Below are 20981 nucleotides of genomic sequence, written 5' to 3'. Positions count from 1 at the left end.
CCGAATGGCCGAAAGACGCCTGTCCCTTTAAGAAACACCCTATAATTCCTAACAAACATCCTTCCTAACAAACAGGATGCAGCAGGTGAAGCTAAGCAAGATCACATCAAATACCTGTACAATTAGCACAGGGGCCCCCCAAGGCTGTGTGCTCTCCTCACTTCTCTTCTCTTTGTATACCAATGATTGCATCTCCAATGATCCATCTGTTAAGCTACTGAAGTTCGCAGATGACACAACAGTGATTGGTCTCATTCGAGACAACGACGAATCCACATATAGACGAGAGGTTGAATGACTAGCCTTGTGGTGCAACCAAAACAATCTGGAACTGAACACACTCAAAACTGTAGAAATGGTGGTAGACTTTAGGAGAAACCCTTCCATACTTCCACCTCTCACAATACTTGACAACACAGTATCAACAGTAGAAACCTTCAAATTTCTAGGTTCTATCATATCGCAAGATCTCAAATGGACAGCTAATATCAAAAACATCATTAAAAAAGGACAACAAAGAATGTTCTTTCTGCGCCAACTCAGTAAGCTCAAACTGCCCAAGGAGCTGCTGATCCAATTCTACAGAGGAATTATTGAGTCTGTCATTTGCACCTCTATAACTGTCTGGTTCGGTTCTGCAACCCAACAAGAAAGACACAGACTTCAGAGGATAATTAGAACTGCAGAAAAAACAATTGCTACCAACCTGCCTTCCATTGAGGACCTGTATACTGCACGAATCAAGAAGAGGGCCGTGAAAATATTTGCAGATCACTCGCATCCTGGACATAAACTGTTTCAACTCCTACCCTCAAAACGACGCTATAGAGCACTGCACACCAGAACAACTAGACACAAGAACAGTTTTTCCCGAAGGCCATCACTCTGCTAAACAAATAATTCCATCAACACTGTCAGACTATTTACTGAATCTGCACTACTATTAATCGTTTCATAGTTCCCATCACCAATCTCTTTCCACTTATGACTGTATGACTATAACTTGTTGCTGGCAATCCTTATGATTTATATTGATATATTGACCATCAATTGTGTTGTAAATGTTGTACCTTGATGAACGTATCTTTTCTTTTATGTACACTGAGAGCATATGCACCAAGACAAATTCCTTGTGTGTCCAATCACACTTGGCCAATAAAAAATTCTATTCTATTCTATTCTATTCTATTCTATTCTATTCTATTCTATTCTATTCCACAAGTCAACCGGCTCAGAGTTGCATCCTTCTCCTTGTGCGTGAAGAAGGAGAAGACAACAAAGGCAGGACTACGTTCCCCAGGATTCTTTGCGAACAGTGGGCGGGGTAGCCGAGGAGCTGCTGGTGGTTCCCCTTCTGGGGGTGGGCAGCATCTGAGGATGAGGAGACGCTTTCTGTTATCACCCAGCCCCCTTCCGCCCTCCCGCGTTTGGCTTTTCCGTTCCAGAGCAGCCGGCAGCAAGCCAAGCGCCGGCAGCCCCCTTCCCTCCCCTCCCACCGGATCAGCAGCAGCAGCAGCAGCGGCGGCAGCAGCAGGAGCATCTCCCTCCGGGCGCTGCTTCCCCCTCCCTTCTGTTTTCTTCCCTCGTCCTCTTACGTGTGAGAGGGGCGGCAGCTGCTGTTGCCGCTGCTGAGCTGCAATGAATGAGCATCCAGCGCTGCGACTCGCGAGCCCTTCGGATCGCCTGGAGCTGCCGAGGGACTCGCTGCGAAGCTATTGAGATTAGGAAGGAAGCGAGGCTGGGCAGAGCGGGGGTTACGCCGTCCGCCGCCTGCGGGGAAGGCTTAAACCGCACCGTTTCTCCTCCTCCCCTTACCTCTCTCTTCTTCCTTCCCCCCCCCCATCCCTCCTTCACAGCGGGATGAGCCGGCATGGGTGGTCCGTGGTCCGAGGCGGGATGCCGTGAACGGAGCACGCCTTAAACTCTTACCTATTGTGCGAAGAGACGGTGCCCGAGAACCGCAGCCGCGCCAGCCTGTTAACTCCGCTGCCGCAGCGGAGAAGCCACCCAGCAGCAGCCACTCGGAGCGGAGAGAGGAGGACCTCATGCCTACTAGAAACGGTGCTGCCGCTGCCCAGCCCTGACAGTTGAAGGGCGAGGAAAGCCGCCCCCTCTCCCCCCCACCCCGGGAGCAGGGACCCCGTCTCGGTTTCGCGATGGCTAATAGGCCCCGGGTCAGCGAGACTCTGAAAGTGGTGGTCCGTTGCCGCCCCATGAACAGGAAAGAGGAAGCCACCGGCTACGAGAGGATCCTGGACATGGATGTGAAGCTGGGCCAGGTGACTATCCGGAACCCCAAGGCTTCTCCAGGGGAACTGGCCAAAACCTTCACCTTTGATGCTGTGTACGATGCCACCTCCAAGCAGGCAGACCTGTATGATGAAACGGTCCGGCCCTTGATCGATTCGGTCCTGCAAGGATTCAACGGCACCATCTTTGCCTACGGTCAGACGGGTACCGGGAAGACCTACACTATGCAAGGGATCTGGGCTGACCCTGAGAAGAGGGGTGTCATCCCCATCTCCTTTGAGCACATTTTCACCCAGATCTCCCGTTCACAGAACCAGCAATATTTGGTCAGGGCTTCCTATCTGGAGATCTATCAAGAAGAGATCCGAGATCTCCTGGCAAAAGACCAGAGTAAGAAAATGGAGCTGAAAGAGAACCCAGAAACGGGTGTTTACATCAAGGACCTTTCGTCCTTTGTGACAAAAAATGTCAAAGAAATTGAACATGTCATGAATTTGGGGAACCAAACTCGATCGGTGGGCAGCACGAACATGAACGAGTACAGCTCCCGCTCACACGCCATCTTTGTCATCACGGTGGAGTGCAGTGAGATTGGCCCAGATGGAGAGGATCACATCCGGGTAGGAAAGCTCAACCTGGTGGACTTGGCTGGGAGTGAAAGGCAGAGCAAGATGGGCGCCCAGGGGGAACGACCCAAAGAAGCCTCCAAGATCAACCTCTCCCTCTCCGCTCTGGGCAATGTGATTTCAGCCCTGGTGGATGGCAAAAGCACCCATATCCCATACCGGGATTCCAAGCTCACCCGCCTTCTGCAGGACTCTTTGGGTGGCAATGCCAAGACCATCATGGTAGCCACGCTGGGCCCAGCTTCCCACAGCTACGATGAGAGCTTGTCAACCCTCCGATTTGCTAATAGGGCCAAAAATATCAAGAACAAGCCACGAATCAACGAAGATCCTAAAGATACACTATTGCGAGAGTTCCAGGAGGAGATCATCCGCCTGAAGGCCCAGTTGGAGAAACGTGGGATGCTGAGCAAGAAAAGGCGGAGGAGTAGCCGGAGAAAGAAAACCATAGATGGGGAGGGAACCCCTGAAGGTGAAGAACCAGAGGACAATGAGGATGGAGGGTTGGAAAAAAACATGAAAAATTACTTGAAGGAGCAAAAGGAGAGGTTGGAGGAGGAGAAAGCAGCAATCCAAGATGACCACAGCCTGGTGAATGAGGAGAAGCAAAAGCTACTGGAGGAGAAAGAAAAGATGATTGAGGAACTCAGGAGGGAGCAGGAGGCCACTGAACTTCTAGCAACCAAATACAAGGTAAGCCTCATTCATGCCACCATTTCTGAAGTTTGGTTCGGGTACACAGCGCTAAGCAATCATTTGTGCATTCAGGGGAAAAAAAAAACCCAGTGAGGCAGGACATCCTTTTCCCGGTGGAACAAGAGGTCCCACGTTGTCCTAAAATCATCTGATAGGTTCACTATAAAGATTAATTCACTTTAACAACACTTAGTTAATCAGATGGACTTCTTAGATTCTTAACTCAACATGCAGCCATTCATTATGAGGCCTATTCCAGCAGTACTGGTGGTAAATATGGGTTGATGCTCAGTGAAAAGAGGTGTGACTTCCTGGGGAGACAGAGGCCACATGCTAATATTTTGTCTGCTGGCACACACTGGACCTTGTGGCAGTAATGCATTTCTGTTGGCTGCGGTATCTGCTGGGCCTCTTGCTTAGGTTTATGCGCTGTCATGTGTCGGATTCCTTTGCATAGGCTGTCAGATGCTGCTCCATCTGGCCAAGAAGGAGGAGTGGCTGAACTGTGGAGCGATGAAGCTCAGGAGGGGGTCTTTGGTGTTTAGGGCTGGCAGCTTCAGCTAATAAGCTCTTCCATTGCACAACAAAGCGGCACAGAAAAGGCCATTGCTAAGACTGGGTGGAGGTGACCTCCTGCATACGCATTGGCTGGTACCTCTGGGAGGTTGGCCAATTGTTCCTGCAGTTCTGATGGGGTTTCCTTTTGTCTCTGCAAATGGGTGTTAACGAGGGGATGCAACTTTCCCTGTCTTCCAGGTCACACCATCTGCAGCATCTTAGGTGTTTAAGTGAGGACTTTCCCCATCCTATTTCTGTCCCAGCTTTTACTGAAAAGTAAGCCTAACGGATGCTCAAAGGTCATTTCCCCCCCTAAACTGTATCTGCGTCTTTTTGCTGATTCTTGTTTGGGCAGATTTGCAAGTGTTGTCTGTGCCCTTGGTTGCCTTTTAGTGTGACCTGGGAAGTGCAGCAAGATAGGGCCCATCCTGTGGTCCAAGCATGAGGATCCCAAACTTGCCTCCAGATTTGAGTCTCATCTCTCTTGAAAAATGGGTGGGTGTGCCCCACAATTCAGATTATGGAGCACATGGAACATCTGTGTTTATTGAAAATGCTTAAGTTGGTTACTCAAATAATCAGTTTGAAGGATTCATGCAATATATTGAAGCATAAACTAATTCAACGGTTGAGGTTCTCACACAAGATACTTAGCTGCAAAAAAAATCCCTAAATTGATACAAAATAAAATACAGCACATTGGGCAAATGTAGCCGCTTTGCCTTTAACTGACATGGTTGTATGAATATTTCTGAAATGTTTATAGTGATTCTATACTGTGTTTCCAGGATAAAAACACAAAGTCCCACTGAGGCTCCCAGAAATAATGTCTCTGCCCCAAACTATGGCTTTCAGAAAATCTCATGTCAAGCTACTAGGCTTCCCTCCTCTCCTAGAACTAATTGGACATTCAAAGAATCAAATCTTGGAATTCTTCAACAACTACTTGGCATTTATCCATTCATTCTTCCATCCATCTGCCTATCTATCCCACCAGATTGTAGATGGTAAACCAAATCCAACTGAACAATCAATTAAAACAGCAACCAAAAAGATACTAAGGTCCCAATAAAATTTCAGTATCCCCATCATATACACGCATAGCAGAACTCCAGTAATTACCATCTTGGCCACAATGCCTGTGGAAGAGCCAAATCTTCACTGCTTTGCAAAAGATCAGCAGAGTTTGGAACCATTCATATCTCTACATTCTCCAACATCCATAGAAGCCAATGACCACCGCACTGTTCCCTCCCTCACCTTACAAATCTCAATTAAAACATTTGCTCATATTGGAAGCTCAAATGGTGACTCTAGTTCCCTTGCTGTTCCTGAATATAACCTACTTTTATTTATTTATCTGTTAAATTTATCTCACCATGGGGCTACTGTAGGTGGCTTACAACAATAAAAACGTAGAAATGAAAAGAAGCATAAACATAACAGTAGCAAAGTGATGGAACAATGGAACAAGTAATGAAAAAGAAAACAATGAGAATATAGTGATATGAGAATAAAAAATGGGCAGGTCGTGAAGTGCTAGGTTTGGTAGCCACCTAGTAGCCACCTCCAGTGTGTTGCTTCCCCATTGGGTCCCCTGGCCAACTGGCAGAGGCAGGTTTTTCAGGCTCTTGTGGACGGATAGGAGGATGGAGGCAGATGGAGGGTAGGATATTCCAAAGGGCAGGCAGATAAGGCTCTTCTTCTGAAACCACAGTTGGAATTTTTTGACTGATAGGATCTGCGCTAGGCTCTCTCTCTGCCGGTATGAGTGGGGCAGGCTTCTCCTAGTTATACCAGACGGTTTGCAGGCTTTGGAGGCTTGATATGAAGTAAATAACTATATAATTGTATATGCTTATCTTAGCAATCCTGAGGATAAAAGCAGATAAAACATAGTGAATGACTACAGTAATAAAAACAGCAAACATTCTATGCCACCTTCATTCCACCCTCTTTATTTCCAATGTGCACGTCTTCAAGAATATGTTTAAATAAATAATTATATCAAATTAATATAGTTATTGCATACTTTTACTTATATATATGTTTTTCTTTTATGATGTGTTGTTGTTTTATGTCGATGTTTACGTATACTGTTGTGACAAAATAAAAATAAAAAAACATTTTAAAGGAGAGGTATTTTCCCACGTAGGTTCCCTTAAGCCATAGTTTGCAGAATAAACGGTTGTTGGTTCGGCTTACATAATATACAAAGATATAACCCATGGTTTGCAAATCAGAATAGTTGAGTTCACCTGACATGTTCAGCTAGAGCCAAACCAGTCAGATGCCATGTATGAATGCAGTTGGATGACTGGAATTATTTTCTGGGTTCATACCATATGATGAAGAGTCTTAAGTGGTCAGGGCTTCCATAGCATGCTTAACCATAAAAAAACCTAACCAAATGTTTTCACATTTAGACATTACGACTTTAATTGACTAGGAGGTTAATCACTTGTGGACCTAGCCTGTGAATATCTGGGATAACTTAACAACACCCCTCCTGCCCCCCTCCCCCAATCTCCATATGAGAAATCCAGAATCGCACAGGTTTCCTATCTCATTGAGGAGATTTTGCAAATCTCAGTTGCCCAAATGCTGTTGTTGCTACCTCAATCTGATTCAGCTGGCTTCTCTCACTCCCATGATCACCAACAAGTGGTTGCCTTGGGGTCTTCTTCCCCTCCTCTCCAGAGGTTCAGCCAGGGGATTCCAGCATTTTAAGCTAAATCATAGCATAGCTGGAGCTCAGTTCCGTGAAGCTTTTTCAGAGTATTGTCTGTCCTGGCATGTACAGTATATGCCTCTGAACCAGAGATGGGTTTCAGCAGGTTCTGACCAGTTCTGGAGAACTGGTAGCAGAAATTTTGAGTAGTTCAGAGAACAGGTAGTAAAAATTCTGATTGGCCCTGCCCCCATCTATTCTCTGCTTCCTGAGTCCCAGCTGATCAGGAGGAAATAGGGAGTTTGCAGTATCCTTCCCCCAGGAGTGGGATGGGAATGGAGATTTTACAGTATCCTTCCCTGCCACGCCCACCAAGCCACACCCACCAAGCCATGCCACACCCACCAAGCCACACCCACAGAACCGGTAGTAGAAATTTTTGAAACCCACTACTGCTCTGAACATGCACAGAGCACTATGCTCTTGTATTTCCAGGATTATGATTGGCCTTTGCAGAATTAAGGTTTCCTTCCTACAGGCAGAAACCACTGGACCCCACGAATGGGATCGGGACCCCTTAAAACACCTGTTTGCATATTATTCTTGGTACAGGACAATGCAAAGAGGCAAAGAAAGAAGCCAAACTTCAAACAGGACCAAATCATATTTGAGCAAACCCCAAAAGTGGGCAAGGGGCTGATGAGTTTCAAACTTGGGAGGTGGGGGTGTTTCTGTAAGCCTATTATTTACTGTGATTGCTTGGGCTGAGGGCAGGGAATAAAGCTGTGCATGGCTAGAGACATTGCATTCTACCCAGGCAAAACTTACAACTTTAGAACTGCCCTGCAAATGATGTGGACTCTCATTGCAAATGCAGACAGTATCGCTGGCTAGATAAATAACTAAGGCTGAATGTGCATTGATCATGAGAACTACAGTGAAAAACTCCATGCTTTCTGGGCTTTGCCCATGGCTTATAATTAGAAGAAACTTATTAAATCAGGACTGGGAGGTTGTTTTGTAGCCAAAACTATATTGTTTTTTTTAAAAAATCTTTTATTTTTGGTCCACTAAGGACCTCGGAGGTTGTGGTAGTGATATGCTGAAGTTACTGGAAAGGGTGGAGCCAGAATTTCAGGCCCTTTGTTCGTTTTTTAAAGTTTATCTTTTCTTTCTTATTCAGTAAAATAAATTCGTACATCAGCTCTGTCAGGGGCCGAATATACCTTCCTTTCCCCTTTTTTTCTTTTGAAAGAAAATTACACTTTCTCATTTTGATACTTTGCTGCTGAATTTCATTGACAAAAACTTGGTGGTTGAGGAAAGTTTTTAAAAGGCTTGCAATCTCATGCAATTCATAAACTCTGGATTATTTACTCCTAGGAGTATCCTTCAGTGTGCAGAGGAGGGGCACGATGCCTTCTCAGAATCCTTTTCTTTCTTCCTTTCTCTGCTACAATAGGAATCAAGGCTTCAGTGAGATGAAGGAGGCAATGCTTCCCTTCTTCCTCTTTAGTCTCTGAAATCCCATCTCCTATTTCTAGGGTCCCATTTTTTCTAATCCTAGATCAGTAGTGAGGAGATAGCATGTCAATGATACTCCCTTGTTTGATATTCCTGGTTTTCCAGGATTGGATGGGCACAGAGGATGCCCTGAAGAATCCCAACAAAGCTCTCCCAGATATGGACCTCTCAGCTTCCAAGAAGTTAGCAGAGACATCTGACTGACCTCTTGTAGTTAAAGGGAGGGCGAGGGATGTGGGGATAATGGCATCTGCATGAATGTTTCCTTCTGTTGGTTGGAGTTACCCTCTCAATGAACAAGCACAATGCCTATAACAAGTCCCCCCGGCCCATACAGCCTTGGGTCAATGGTGGCCTAGAAAAGAAGGAGACCATTGTGTTCCGGAGAGAGGCAGCTTTGTGAACGGATGGATGGAAAACAGAGGGAAGCCCTCCTTTTCTTTAGCACACAATCCAGCCTTATGGAATATTGTGTAAAAAAAAAATCAGATCAAAGACTGACCAGCTTAGCAGCCCCGAAAAGGACATGATCTCATTTCCAATAGGTGGGCCAAGGGATAATGAATATCATGAATGATCAGCAGTCTGATCTGGGGAAATACATAATCTGAGTTGAGCCATTATGGATTTGTATATCATGATTTTTTGACCAAGCATGTTATATGTACCTGGCCGGTGGTAATTTTATAATCAACATTTAAAGTATCTTCGGCTTAATGCATTGCTTGAACTTAGTCAATGATGTAAGCCTGCTGCTTCTGCCACCTTGGAAGAAGAAACCTTGCCTTGCATACAAAGGCAACAAAGATAATAGGAGCGATATAAATAGCAGGGAAAGTGGTCATGCTCAGATCTTTGATATTGTGCTGCTTTCAAAAAGCTCTTGCATTTGGCTTCCTGGGAGTGGTCAGTAATCACAAGGACGTGTTGGATAAAATATCACTGAACCACATTTTGCTGCATAGGGTTTGGTTTGGCACATCAAGAGCCAAAGAAAAGATTGGTGGTTGTGCATGGATACCATCCTAATATGACAAAGAGTCCAGAAACTAGCTGGTCAGATCTTAGCTGTGTAATTGGTTGGAGGTGACAGTAATGAGTCTCTCCTAAATCTGGTCAATAGTCCAATTAGCCCAGGAGAGTCAGTTTGAAGGCCACTGCCATTGGTTCCTCAAAATCCCTGGCCAAATATCTAGCTTTTCTAATTTGACATCCTCGGCTACCAGTGTATCCATAGAACCTCCCTTGGTGCCCAAGATGTTCTAAGCCCCATTATCGAAAATTAAAGAGCTTTTTTTTTTTAGAGTGTATCCTCTTGCCCAGAAAAAGAATGCAGAGGTGAGCTGAGATTGAAAGAGCATCTTACTTTGTGTTTGGGCTGTGAATATTTTATGCCTCCCACACCCGCCATTTTGAAAGTTTCCTATACCATGTTCAGAATTCCAGCTGTTCTCACCAGCTCAACAGGAAAAATAGGAATTGTCAGTGAGGAAAAGCAGATCCTTCCTCAGCTCCAGAGGAAGGTTCACTGAGCTGCCATCTGGTGGCTTGAACCATAATGTTTGACTAGTTCAGCTGTATATATATTCTATACATCCAGCCTTCCAACAAGCCATGTTTAAACAAGCCATGACTAAGTGTGTTGTGTGAATCTGATCAGAAAGTAATTTATGTTAGAGCTCTGCTTTGCCCTTGTGGTTTCTGTGGTGGAATACCATTGCATTCTATTTTAATTTGCAAGATTTTAGTAAAGGAAACTTAAATCGAAAACAAAGCGAGATCGTGTGAGAGGTTTTTTATGCTGCTATCTTACTAACGTGCTTGATGAAATTGTTTTTGATCAGCAGCTGCCTTTAGCAACGTAATTGCAAACGAAGGCTGACCTAATTTTGACAAGCACTGGGAATGTAGGCTGTAGGGCTAGGCAGAGTAACTAGCGCTCTAGATTGGGCTCCCTTTGGGAGCATGTGTGCACACAATGCAGTTTCAGAGATGTGATTCTTACTGGCAGAACGGATGGTAGTGAAAGCAACAGCATTGCATTAGTAATGCTAAAAGATGAAAAGGAGGCAGAGAGACAGTATTAGACTACAAAACTCGTCCTTCATCTATTTCTAAATGGGAGACTATTGTTGGATAGCGATCAAATGAACAATTGTCTTTTTTTTCACTGTGGCAAGGCTGTGTGCACATTGTAATTCCACAGTAGCAAAACACACACACACACACACACACACACACTAATTGTATTTCCACATGATGACAGTTAATTTAAAAAATAACACATTTCTAGCCTTTCTGGTACTCAAATGGGCTTGAAAATGTATCAGCAACATCTGGTGAAATGCCTGAAACCAACAGCGAAGGGCCAAAAACTGAAAACAAAATTTGTAATATGAGTTTATGTGATTAGGATGCTAAATTAAATTGTTCTTGGGGAAAACGTTATCTTGTAAGGGATACTCTAAGCTCTAAACCAGGGATATATAACTTCTGATTTGATTAGTATTTTTATAGCTTGTTGAAGTCTTTAGTCCAAAATTGGGGTTTTTCCCTCCCCCATTTTAGAAGATGTTCAAGCATAGCAAACAGCCCAGAAGACAAGCTCAGGATCCCAAAAGATCTTGACAGATTCCATTTTTTCTTGTCTTTGTCTTCTGGTTGTTTGGAAAATAAGTTGACCCCCTATTCTTTGTGGCAGCCCCTCAAATACTGGAATACTACTATCATGTCACCCCTTGCCCTTCTTTTCTCTAGACTAGCCATATCCAAATCCTGCAACCGTTCTTCACATGTTTTTGTTTCCAGGACTTTAATCATTTTAGTTGCTCTTCTTTGCACTTTTTCCAAAGTCTCAACATCTTTTTTTGTAATGTGGTAACCAGAACTGGATCCAGTATTCCAGGTGTGGTCATACTAAGGATTTATAAAGTGGTACTAATTCTTCATGTGATTTTGATTCTATGCCTCTGTTTATACAACCAAGGATTGTATTAGCTTTTCTGGCTGCCGCCACACACTGCTAGCTCATGTTTAAGTGATTGTCCACTAGGACTTCAAGGCCCCTCTCACATTTACTGTTTTTGAGCCAAGTTTCGTCTAATCTATACTTAACATAATAACAGAATTGGGACCTTGGAGGTCTTCTAGTCCAACCCCCTGCCGAGGCAGGAAACCCTACACCATTTCAGACAAATGGCTATCCAACATTTTCCTAAAAATTTCCAGTACATTCACAACTTCTGCAGGCAAGTTGTTCCACTTATTGATTGTTCTAACTGTCAGGAAATTTCTCCTTAGTTCTAAGTTGCTTCTCTCCTTGATTAGTTTCCACCCATTGCTTCTTGTTCTACCCTCAGGTGCTTTGGAGAATAGCTTGACTCCCTCTTCTTTGTGGCAACCCCTGAGATATTGGAACACGGCTATCATGTCTCCCCTAGTCCTTCTTTTCATTAAACTAAGCATACCGAGTTCCTGCAACCGTTCTTCATACGTTTTAGTCTCCAGTCCCCTAATCATCTTTGATGCTCTTCTCTGCACTCTTTCTAGAGTCTCAACATCTTTTTTACATCGTGGCGACCAAAACTGAATGCAATATTCCAAGTGTGGCCTTATCAAGGCATTATACAGTGGTATTAACACTTCACGTGATCTTGATTCTATCCCTCTGTTTATGCAGCCCAGAACTGTGTTGGCTTTTTTGGGAGCTGCTGCACACTGCTGGCTCATATCTAAATGGTTGTCCACTAGGACTCCAAGATCCCTCTCACAGGTACTACTATTGAGCAAGGTACCACATATATGGTACCTGTGCATTTTGGGTTTTTTGCATAAATGTAGAACCTTACTTTTTTCACTGTTGAATTTCATTTTGTTAGTTAGCACCCAATGTTCAAGTCTGTCAAGATCTTTCTGTATCTTGAGTCTATCTTCTGGAGTGTTGCTATTCCTGCCAGCTTGGTGTCATCTGCAAATTTGATGAGTTCCCCATCTATCCCCTCATCCAAGTCATTGATGAAGATGTTGAAGAGTACTGGGCCTAAAACAGAGCCTTGGGGTACTCCACTGCATACTTCCCTCCATGTGTATCTTTGGTTTTTCCTGCATAGGTATAAAACCTCATTTTTCTCCACAATAAATTTCATGTTGTTGGACAATTGATTGTGAATCTTAGAGCAGCAGCCCCCAACTTTTTGGGCACCAGGGACCAGTTCAGTGGAGAAAGGTTTTTCCGTGAACTGGAGGGGATGTGGCTTTGCCTGCATCCTGTGGATGGGGCTTCACTTATTTGAATAGCCCGGTTTCTGGCATGGACTGGGAGTTGGGACAGTGTGACCACACCCCAACTCATATCCAAGATTGAGCTTTATCTATTTTTCCCTATCCAGACCCCTAAAGCCTCTAGACACTGAGATAGAAGATCAGTGACCAAGAGTTATGTAAATAGGTATCATTAGCATATTGTTGATATCCAATCCCATGACAACAGATAACATCACCCAGGAGATTCATGTAGATGTTAGATAAGAATGGGATGGGTTGGTGGGAAACTGAACCATGAGCAAGAGCTGAGGATTCCCCTGTATCAACAGGAAAGAGGACTATTTGTGGAAGAAGGAGGAGAGCTAACACAACACTGTGTCTCTCACTCCCAACCACCTGAGCTGATCCAGAAGGATACAATGATCAATGGCATTGAAAGCCAAGAAGTTTAGAAGGACCAGGATGAATGTATTACCCCCATCTCAGTCCCATCATAGGTCAAAGGGCTGTCTCAGTAATGTGTCCAGATCTGGTAGGGATCCAATCTGTTTCTTCCAGCAGCACTCTAATGTCTTTTGCCATTTTATTTCCCAGTTCCTTTGAGAACCAGGAGACCTCTGAGATCCATGTGTAGAGAAAGGCCATGAAGGCACAATCTGAATCAAGGCTATCACCACATTCTCATCCCAAGAGATGACTAAGGCCTAAGTTGAACTGAGGTCTAATCAGTATCTGGGCAGACCAATTGATAGGCATGAAGAACTCCAGAACTATGATCTGTATGTCAAGGGCAAGAGCAATATTCCTAGTTCCAGATCACATTGTCACTGCTCCTAGAGAAAGAACAGATCCAACAAGTGACCTACTCCTATGCCTCTAACTCTTGATGACTTGGGTCAGGTCAATGGTTGCCATGGTGGCAGCTGTGAACTCCCAAGCCACTTCAGACTCCACACCTGGGAAAGGCAAGTTGACATCTCCCAGTACCATAGGCTGGAAAACCCAGGCACAATGTCAAGCAGTTCAGGTAAGGAAGCCATTACAGAGCATCTTCAACTTACAACCAATTTGTTTAGCGATCTTTCATGGTTACAACTACACTGAAAAATATGACTTATAACTGGTCCTGGCACTTGTGACCATTGCAGCACTGCCATGGTCATGTGATCAAAGGTTGGGCACTTGGCAACCAGCATGTTTTTATGATGGTTGTAGCATTTAAGAGTCATTTGCGACTTTCCCAGCTGGCTTCCGACAAGCAAAGTCAATGAGAAACCAGATTGGCTTAACAATGGCATGCTTCACATAACTGTAGTGATTTGCTTAATAACCAGGGCAAAAAAAAAAGTGTCATAAAACCAGGAGTGGCTCACTTAACAACTGCCTTGCTTAGCATCATAAATTATGGTCCCATTTGTATTCGGAAGTTGAGAACTATCTGCATGCAGGAAGGAGGCCTATACCGTAGCAGCAGTCCTATCTGTTCCCTACAGCTTGATTTTGCAAATAGGATCTCACCTCCAGATATCTGTGGGTCAGGAACTCCAAAAGCCACAATAGCCACTGCCCCACTATTGGCCTGGGTTTGCAATTGCCACATTGGAAGCCAAGATGGCACTGGATTCTGTCAATATGCTCAACCAGAACTAAACAAGCAGTCTTATAACTTAACACTTTGCCTGAACCCAACCTATGACTGCAAATATTACCATCAAGGAAGGAAAATCTGGAGGCTGAGTAGCAACGCGCATCTACTAATAGGGCTAGATTGGAGAGTACAAGAGTCTCCTATGGGAAATAATGGGAGGAGCTGTTGCTAAGCAACTGATTTGCCAGGCATTGCAGGGAATTCTTGTGATAGATAAAGCAGAGATCCATAGCCACCATTTGTGTCATTTAGACAGATTCTATTATCGTATTTCCCTCCTTCTTTTGCCCTTTGAAAATTGCTTTTTTTCATCCTTCAGGTGTTACTAAATAATACACAGATGGCTTCCCTTTGATGAAGTTTTTATATCTCCCTTTAACATGATTTTAATGCAGGGTGTGGTTTCATTGGCAGTTTGTGATATTTTCTGGGAAATAACCCCTTTATTTGTATTTTTATTATTAAAATTTAACACTGTCTATATATTTTCCTGGACATTCTGTCAGAGTGATGGAGGCAAAAAAGTAGAAGTGTGGGTGACATGCTTTGCTAAATGGAAAAGAGGATTCCAGGGTTTTCTGATCAAAAGTAAATATTTCAATGCATGAGCAAAGATAGGGCTAGCCACTGCCTCATCTGGAAGATTTTCTAAAAACTGTATGAGTTGTTACCAAGGTGCAGAGCTGCCTAATGAAGAATTGCTACATGCAGGAGCATCATAGAGGAGGCCAAAGAAAGTCTAGACAGTGTTGGTGACTGTGATTGAAGCTGTGCCCTTTTTAACACACATTACACATGCAACATACATAAAAGAGGCAGGGCTTTAATCCTGCAACCATGGCCACTATCTTGGCTTTTTTGTCTTACCCTCATCGACCATGCATCCTCCAGTACTTTTCAGTAGTTGTTATTGATGTACATTTTTTTCATGTAACAGAGGAGGAAATGATCAACTACATATACTGCATAGGGATAACCATATTTATTGCAATTGACATTTAATCAAATTTATTTTTTGTCGTATTTGGCTTATTCTATGGTGTGTGGGTTTAATGTAATGGGATGGACACATAAAAAACCCCCCACATACTATATAACTGACCACCTGCCCTTGTTTCCAACTCAGTGAAGAAAGTCAGTTGCAATGCAATGTAAAATTCACGGTGGAAGAGAATGACTGGATTGTATTAGAAATTATGGATACAGAAATATCCTTTTCATAAGTGGTAGGAGACTTTTCTTCTTCTCAGCATTGTCATCCTTGTTGCTCATCATGACATATAAATCCAGTTTTTGTGGTTTTTAAAATATAGCTTGTAGCATAATACAACATGTGAAGACTACCAGCTGAGGCATAGTCAACAAACCAATTTTTTCCCCCAAAAAATTCATGACATACCCTCGGTTGCAGTGAATGTCACCCATTTGTGATTTTCTTGTAGGAAAAGTGCAGCCAGTAATTGTGCTGAATTTGGAACTGGAACCAGGAAGAATTTCTTGTAATGTTAATGTTACATGGAGAAATACTAGCCTAATAGACTGAGACAAAGTCTAGGTGGCAAGCAATAGTGTTGATATGAATTCTGAGCAGTCTTAGGATCTGCAATATGTGACAGATGAATGTTGTGCCTTCAATTATAGGCTACATATTTTCAAAAGATGCTGATTTATGAGCTTATCCATAGATGTGTGTGCCTCTTTCTGTTTTATTTCACTTATTGTTTACATCACTTGGATGGCCATCATCCAAATTATGACAAGCTTATCTGATAAGCTTGTTTAATAATGTTCTTCAGTGATGAGAAGGCTGAGAGTCTGGGAAATCATCTGTCTGGGTCCAGGATGGTTCATCGCTTCCTTGCATTTTTATCACTCAGTCAGGAGCAGCAGGCACATGCCACATTTCATCGTGCAAAGTCAAGGGATGGTGCAAGTCATCCAAGGATTTGTGAAACCAACAAAGGGTGGGTGGGTCCCTTGTGTTTTGAGAGCTAGCTATCCCTCTGGAATGTCTGTGTCTTTACAGAAAGCCCCTGAACACCCCTCCCAAGTGAGATATTCTCCAGAGGGAATGAAGAGCATTATTAATAAAATGAAATGTAATTTAGATAAAGATTTAATAATTAAAATTCTAAACATTTCAGAATAAATCTTAAAATTCCGCTTAGCCATCTTCTTAATTGTAGTTGCACACATTATCCAGCTTATTTGTTGCTTGCATTGATATTTATCTACTTATATTGATACTGGTTGTTTCTCTATGACTATCATTAAATGTTGTACCTTACGATTCTTGATGAACATATCTTTTCTTTTACATACTCTGAGAGCACACAAATTCCTTGTGTGTCCAATCACACTTGGCCAATAAAATTCTATTCTATTCTATTCTATTCTATTCTATTCTATTCTATTCCATTCCATTCCATTCCATTCTATTCTATTCTTCATAAATACATCTATTTTTTTCAGTTTAAAAACATTCAGGATTTTAACCTGCGCTGTTTCTCCTATAAATGAACAAGAGTTTTTTCTTTGTGTTTTTTTATTGATTGATTACGAGCCATCAAATTAGTGTCAGCTCTTAGTGATGACATTCTCCAGTTCTGTCCCCACCCTGGTTCTTCAGGTCTTCCAGAGATACTCAGTTGCTGCTGTAACTGAGTCTACCTATTTGCTGCTGGCCTTCTCTCTCTCTCTCTCTCTCTGTCTCTCTCTCTCTCTCTCTCCCTCCCTCCTTTTTTTTACCTTTCCCAGCAAAAGTACCTTCTCAAAGGAGCTAAGTCTTCACTGAATGTGTCCAAAATATGATTTAAGCTTGGTCATTTGTGTGTCAAATAAGAACTCTGCATTGGTTTTAGTTCTGATCCATTTGTGTTTTTTTTTCTTGGCTGCTGATGGTATTTTCAGGTGTCTTTGAGAACATCAAAGTTCAAAAGCATCAATATTCTTTTATCCTACTCTTTCAAAGTCTTTCACTTCCATGGAATGTCATTGCTGGACCATTCTGGTCTTCATAGATATAAATAAATCATGGCATCTGAATATCTTTTCCAAGGCCTTCACTGTTATCCTATGATGTCCTAGTTGAAGTATATTGATTGATTGAAAGGAATCAACAATTCCTTTATTGTTGATAGTCGATACTAAAAGGTAGAAGCTACCAACCATTTCAGTATCTTTATTATTAATTATGAAGATAGTTGCTCTATCTAATTATTGTGATCTTTTTTATGCTTAACCTTAATCCCGATTTTTTATTGTGCTTGTTAATTTTTATTACTAGTGCTTGCAGATCATTTGCATTTTTAGCTATGAAGTATAGTACCATCAACATAGTGCAGGTAATTGATGTTTCTTCCATCTATTTTAAAATCACGTTCTTCCAGTATTTCCTCTGTCAATATATCTTCAGTATATACAATAGGTTGAATAAATTAGGAGAGAGTATATATAGCCTCGTCTCACTCCTTCACTGATTTAAAACTAATCGTTTCATCAAGGTCTGATCATTGTGTGGCTTCCTGTCCTGTGTATAAGTTTCTCATGAGGACAATGAGATCTTTTAGGACATACATTTTCCTAAGGACTTTCTCCTGCTTGACATGATTGCCACAATCAAAGCCTTTCTATGATCAGTATAACACACATTGTTTTCTTTTGGGTATTTGGCTTTCTCAATTATTCAGCATGCATCTATAATAACTTCTCTTGTACCTCAGCCTTTTCTAAAATTAACTTGAACATCTGGCATCTTCTCTGTTGTGTAGGGCTCTAATCCAGGGGTGAAATGAAAAATTTGTTACTACCGGTTCAGTGGGCGTGGCTTGGTGGGGGGTGTAATGTGACTGGGTGGGCGTGGCCAACTTTTAAAAAAAATTTAAAAGCATTTTTTCTACAACCTCTTCGGCTGAAGAGGTTGCAAAAAAATGCTTTTAAAAGCCTCTGATGATCAGGCAACTCAGCTGGGATTGCCAGAGGAGCCTTTTAAAAGCTTTTAAAGGGTTCTGACGATCCCAGCTGAGTTGCCTGATCGCTAGAACCTTTTAAAAGCTTTTTTTTAACAACCTCTTCGGCTGAAGAAGTTGTAGAAAAAATGCTTTTAAAGGGTTCTGACGATCCCAGCTGAGCCATACGATCATCAGAGGCTTTTTTTTATTTTTAAAAGCATTTCTTCCGCTGAAGAAAAAATGCTTTTAAAAGTAAAAAAAACCCAAACCTCTGATGATCGCGTGGCTCAGCTGGGCATAGGCTGGAGGGGGGGGGAAGATTTTTGCTACCGGTTCTCCAAATCACCCACCACTATCGCTACCGGATTGGGCGATCCAGTCCAAACTGGGAGCATTTCACCCCTGCAATGGGGGATCCTGAGCATTATTTTGTGGCATGTAAAATTAAGAATGTTGCACAATAGTTTGCACACTTTGTGAAGTCTTCCATGTCTTTAGAAATGTCACCGTAAACCTGCTTCTTGTTTCTTCGAAGAACTCTCTGAAATTATTAACTTCTTCCTGAGATCTTTGTCCCTTTTGACTTTGGCTTCTCTTCTCTGCTTGTTTTCAGTTTTATAATATTCATATCATGTAAATAATTCTTGCTTCTTGGTATTATAATGACTTTTTAGTTTTGTCAGTATTTGTACCTAGTCTAAATCACTTGTGGGCTGATCTAGCAAGTTCTTCTTCTGTTCTTATATCTTAATAAGAAAGTGAAGGGTATTACAGAACTATAGGTATAGGTATAGTTAAATCCTTATGGATAAGTAGTATGTTATATTCCTATCTTATGGTAAATGGACAGCTGAATACTCTTTGAATTTATATTGCCCGTGTAGGGCATTTTGATGTGCATAAGAATATGGGTAGAATTGGTTGAGATGTGCTTATGATGAGGTGAGCATATCAATTTCCAATTTCATTCTTTAATCTAGTCGCTGCAACTGATGGGATCTCCCAAGAGCTTTGTGTAGTAAAATTAGAGGGCAGCCTATGAAAAGATGTAGACAGCAAAGCTTTTTAAGCAGCCCATTGAGAACACGCAAAGCTATTGGGAAGAAGGGGGAGTTTACAATATTCTCAGAAAGAGCACTATACCAGTATACATGATGGGGGAGAGAGTGTATATTTATAGTCATATCTATAGATGGCTATTACTAATTTGTAGTGACCCATATAATGTAATATATAATTAATATGTTGGGCAATGCCCCCCTGGGCTAGAGCTATACAAAAGGTCTAGCGGTATACAAAAGGTCAATATTCCAGGGAATTAGCAGCTCTTAGGGCCTCTGAACTCATACCATAAGGAAGTGAGTTGTCACTTACTTTGATGAGCTGAACTTTCAACAAACGGTCTTCTCTTTGAATTGGGAGTTCATGACTTGAACAAACAGGATTAGTGAGTTGTTCATGGTCATACACTCTTGCTTGACAACCCTACAAACCTCACTTCCCCATCATATTAGTTTTGGACAAGAGGCAGAGTAAATGGCCAGTTGTGGATATCATAACGTTGAAACTATCCAATGGGATAGAAATTGTAACTATCCAGTGAGTTGAATGTTAAATTGCCACCTAACAATGAAACCTAGTTTTCTGCTGCAGAGATGAAGCCCTCTGGCTTGCTGACATTTGAATGACTGCTGCTGAACTAACACATGATGACATTAATAATTTGTGTATTTAGGTGGGGAGGCAATATATTCACATCTCCAATGAACACAATAACTTTTCTTTACACATCACCGCAATTCTGGAATCTTTGAGTTGTTCAGCTCTAAGAAGCTGAGTTTGAAGGCTTTTTTGTTGTTATTGTTGTTCATTACTGATCTCTGTATTAGATAAAAGAGACAAGAGAGGGATATTGGATTGGGTGTAGCTACTTAACAAATATTTGCAGCCTTCCCCTCTTATTTTGTAATCCCTTAGTCACACATGATATAAACCAAACATATTTTTGTTATTCTGCTGCACTTAGTTCAAGAGAAATGGACTCTGACAGATGAGAATCATTATAGGCATTTGAAAGAGGGCACCCATTTGTTTCTTAATTATATTTAACCCTCCAGTAGGCGTGCTGGCTTACAGAGTGCATCATTATTGCTTTTCATTTTTTTACTGGGTTTTTTTTGGAAGCCGTTCAGTTTTAGTGCCTCCCAGGTTAAGGTGTTCCTAGGCCGCTGTCTATTCAGCCTCTGCCTAGAGCTGACCCCATTCATGTGATAGACACCACAGCACAACCAGGGAAACATGGAAGCTAGAGACAGGTAGTCCATTTCTAAGTCTGGCACCTGCTCTTTAATCTCGCATTCATTTTTGAGATACATTATCATTAAAATAGCAATAGCAATAGCACTTAGACTTACCATATATACCACTTCACAGTGCTTTACAACCCTCTCTAAGCGGTTTACACAGCGGACCCAACAATTTGGGTCCTCATTTTACCCACCTTGGAAGGGTGGAAGGCTGAGTCAACCTTGAGCCTGATGACATTTCAACTGCCAAATTGCAGTCAGCTGGCAGTCAGCAGAAGTAGCCTGCAGTACTGCACTCTAACTACTGTGCCATCATGGCTCAAAATATAATGGACTTTAATGGAAAGAAATAAAAAGTATAGTTAAATAGAACAATTGTAAGTACAGAAAACTCAAAAACGGCATAAAAAATTAGAAGGTAGACTAATCTTGTGACAGAACAAATAGAAAATGGACATAAGAAAATGTGATGTAGACATTCCTTAGAGA

General features: G+C 42.2%; 2 protein-coding genes across 3 annotated transcripts in view; both read left to right on the top strand.

The window, feature by feature from the left end:
- Positions 1-1547: 1547 nt before the first annotated feature.
- KIF3C (kinesin family member 3C) overlaps positions 1548-20981 on the top strand; it is a 46726-nt gene continuing 27292 nt past the window's right edge. For both annotated transcript variants that reach the window (XM_058164706.1, XM_058164705.1), the window contains exon 1: positions 1548-3569. In XM_058164706.1, the coding sequence (XP_058020689.1) occupies positions 2157-3569 (1413 nt within the window). In that variant the 5' untranslated portion in view covers positions 1548-2156. The remainder of the gene's footprint in view (positions 3570-20981) is intronic.
- Positions 20698-20981, top strand: part of ASXL2 (ASXL transcriptional regulator 2) — a 130471-nt gene continuing 130187 nt past the window's right edge. The window contains exon 1 of the mRNA XM_058164703.1: positions 20698-20724. The gene's annotated coding sequence lies outside the window, so the exon portion shown is untranslated. The remainder of the gene's footprint in view (positions 20725-20981) is intronic.

The sequence above is a fragment of the Ahaetulla prasina genome, chromosome 1, assembly GCF_028640845.1.
Source record: "Ahaetulla prasina isolate Xishuangbanna chromosome 1, ASM2864084v1, whole genome shotgun sequence".
Classification (NCBI taxonomy): domain Eukaryota; kingdom Metazoa; phylum Chordata; class Lepidosauria; order Squamata; family Colubridae; genus Ahaetulla; species Ahaetulla prasina.
The sequence above is the reverse complement of the archived record's forward strand: the minus strand, read 5'-3'. Positions and strand labels throughout refer to the sequence as shown.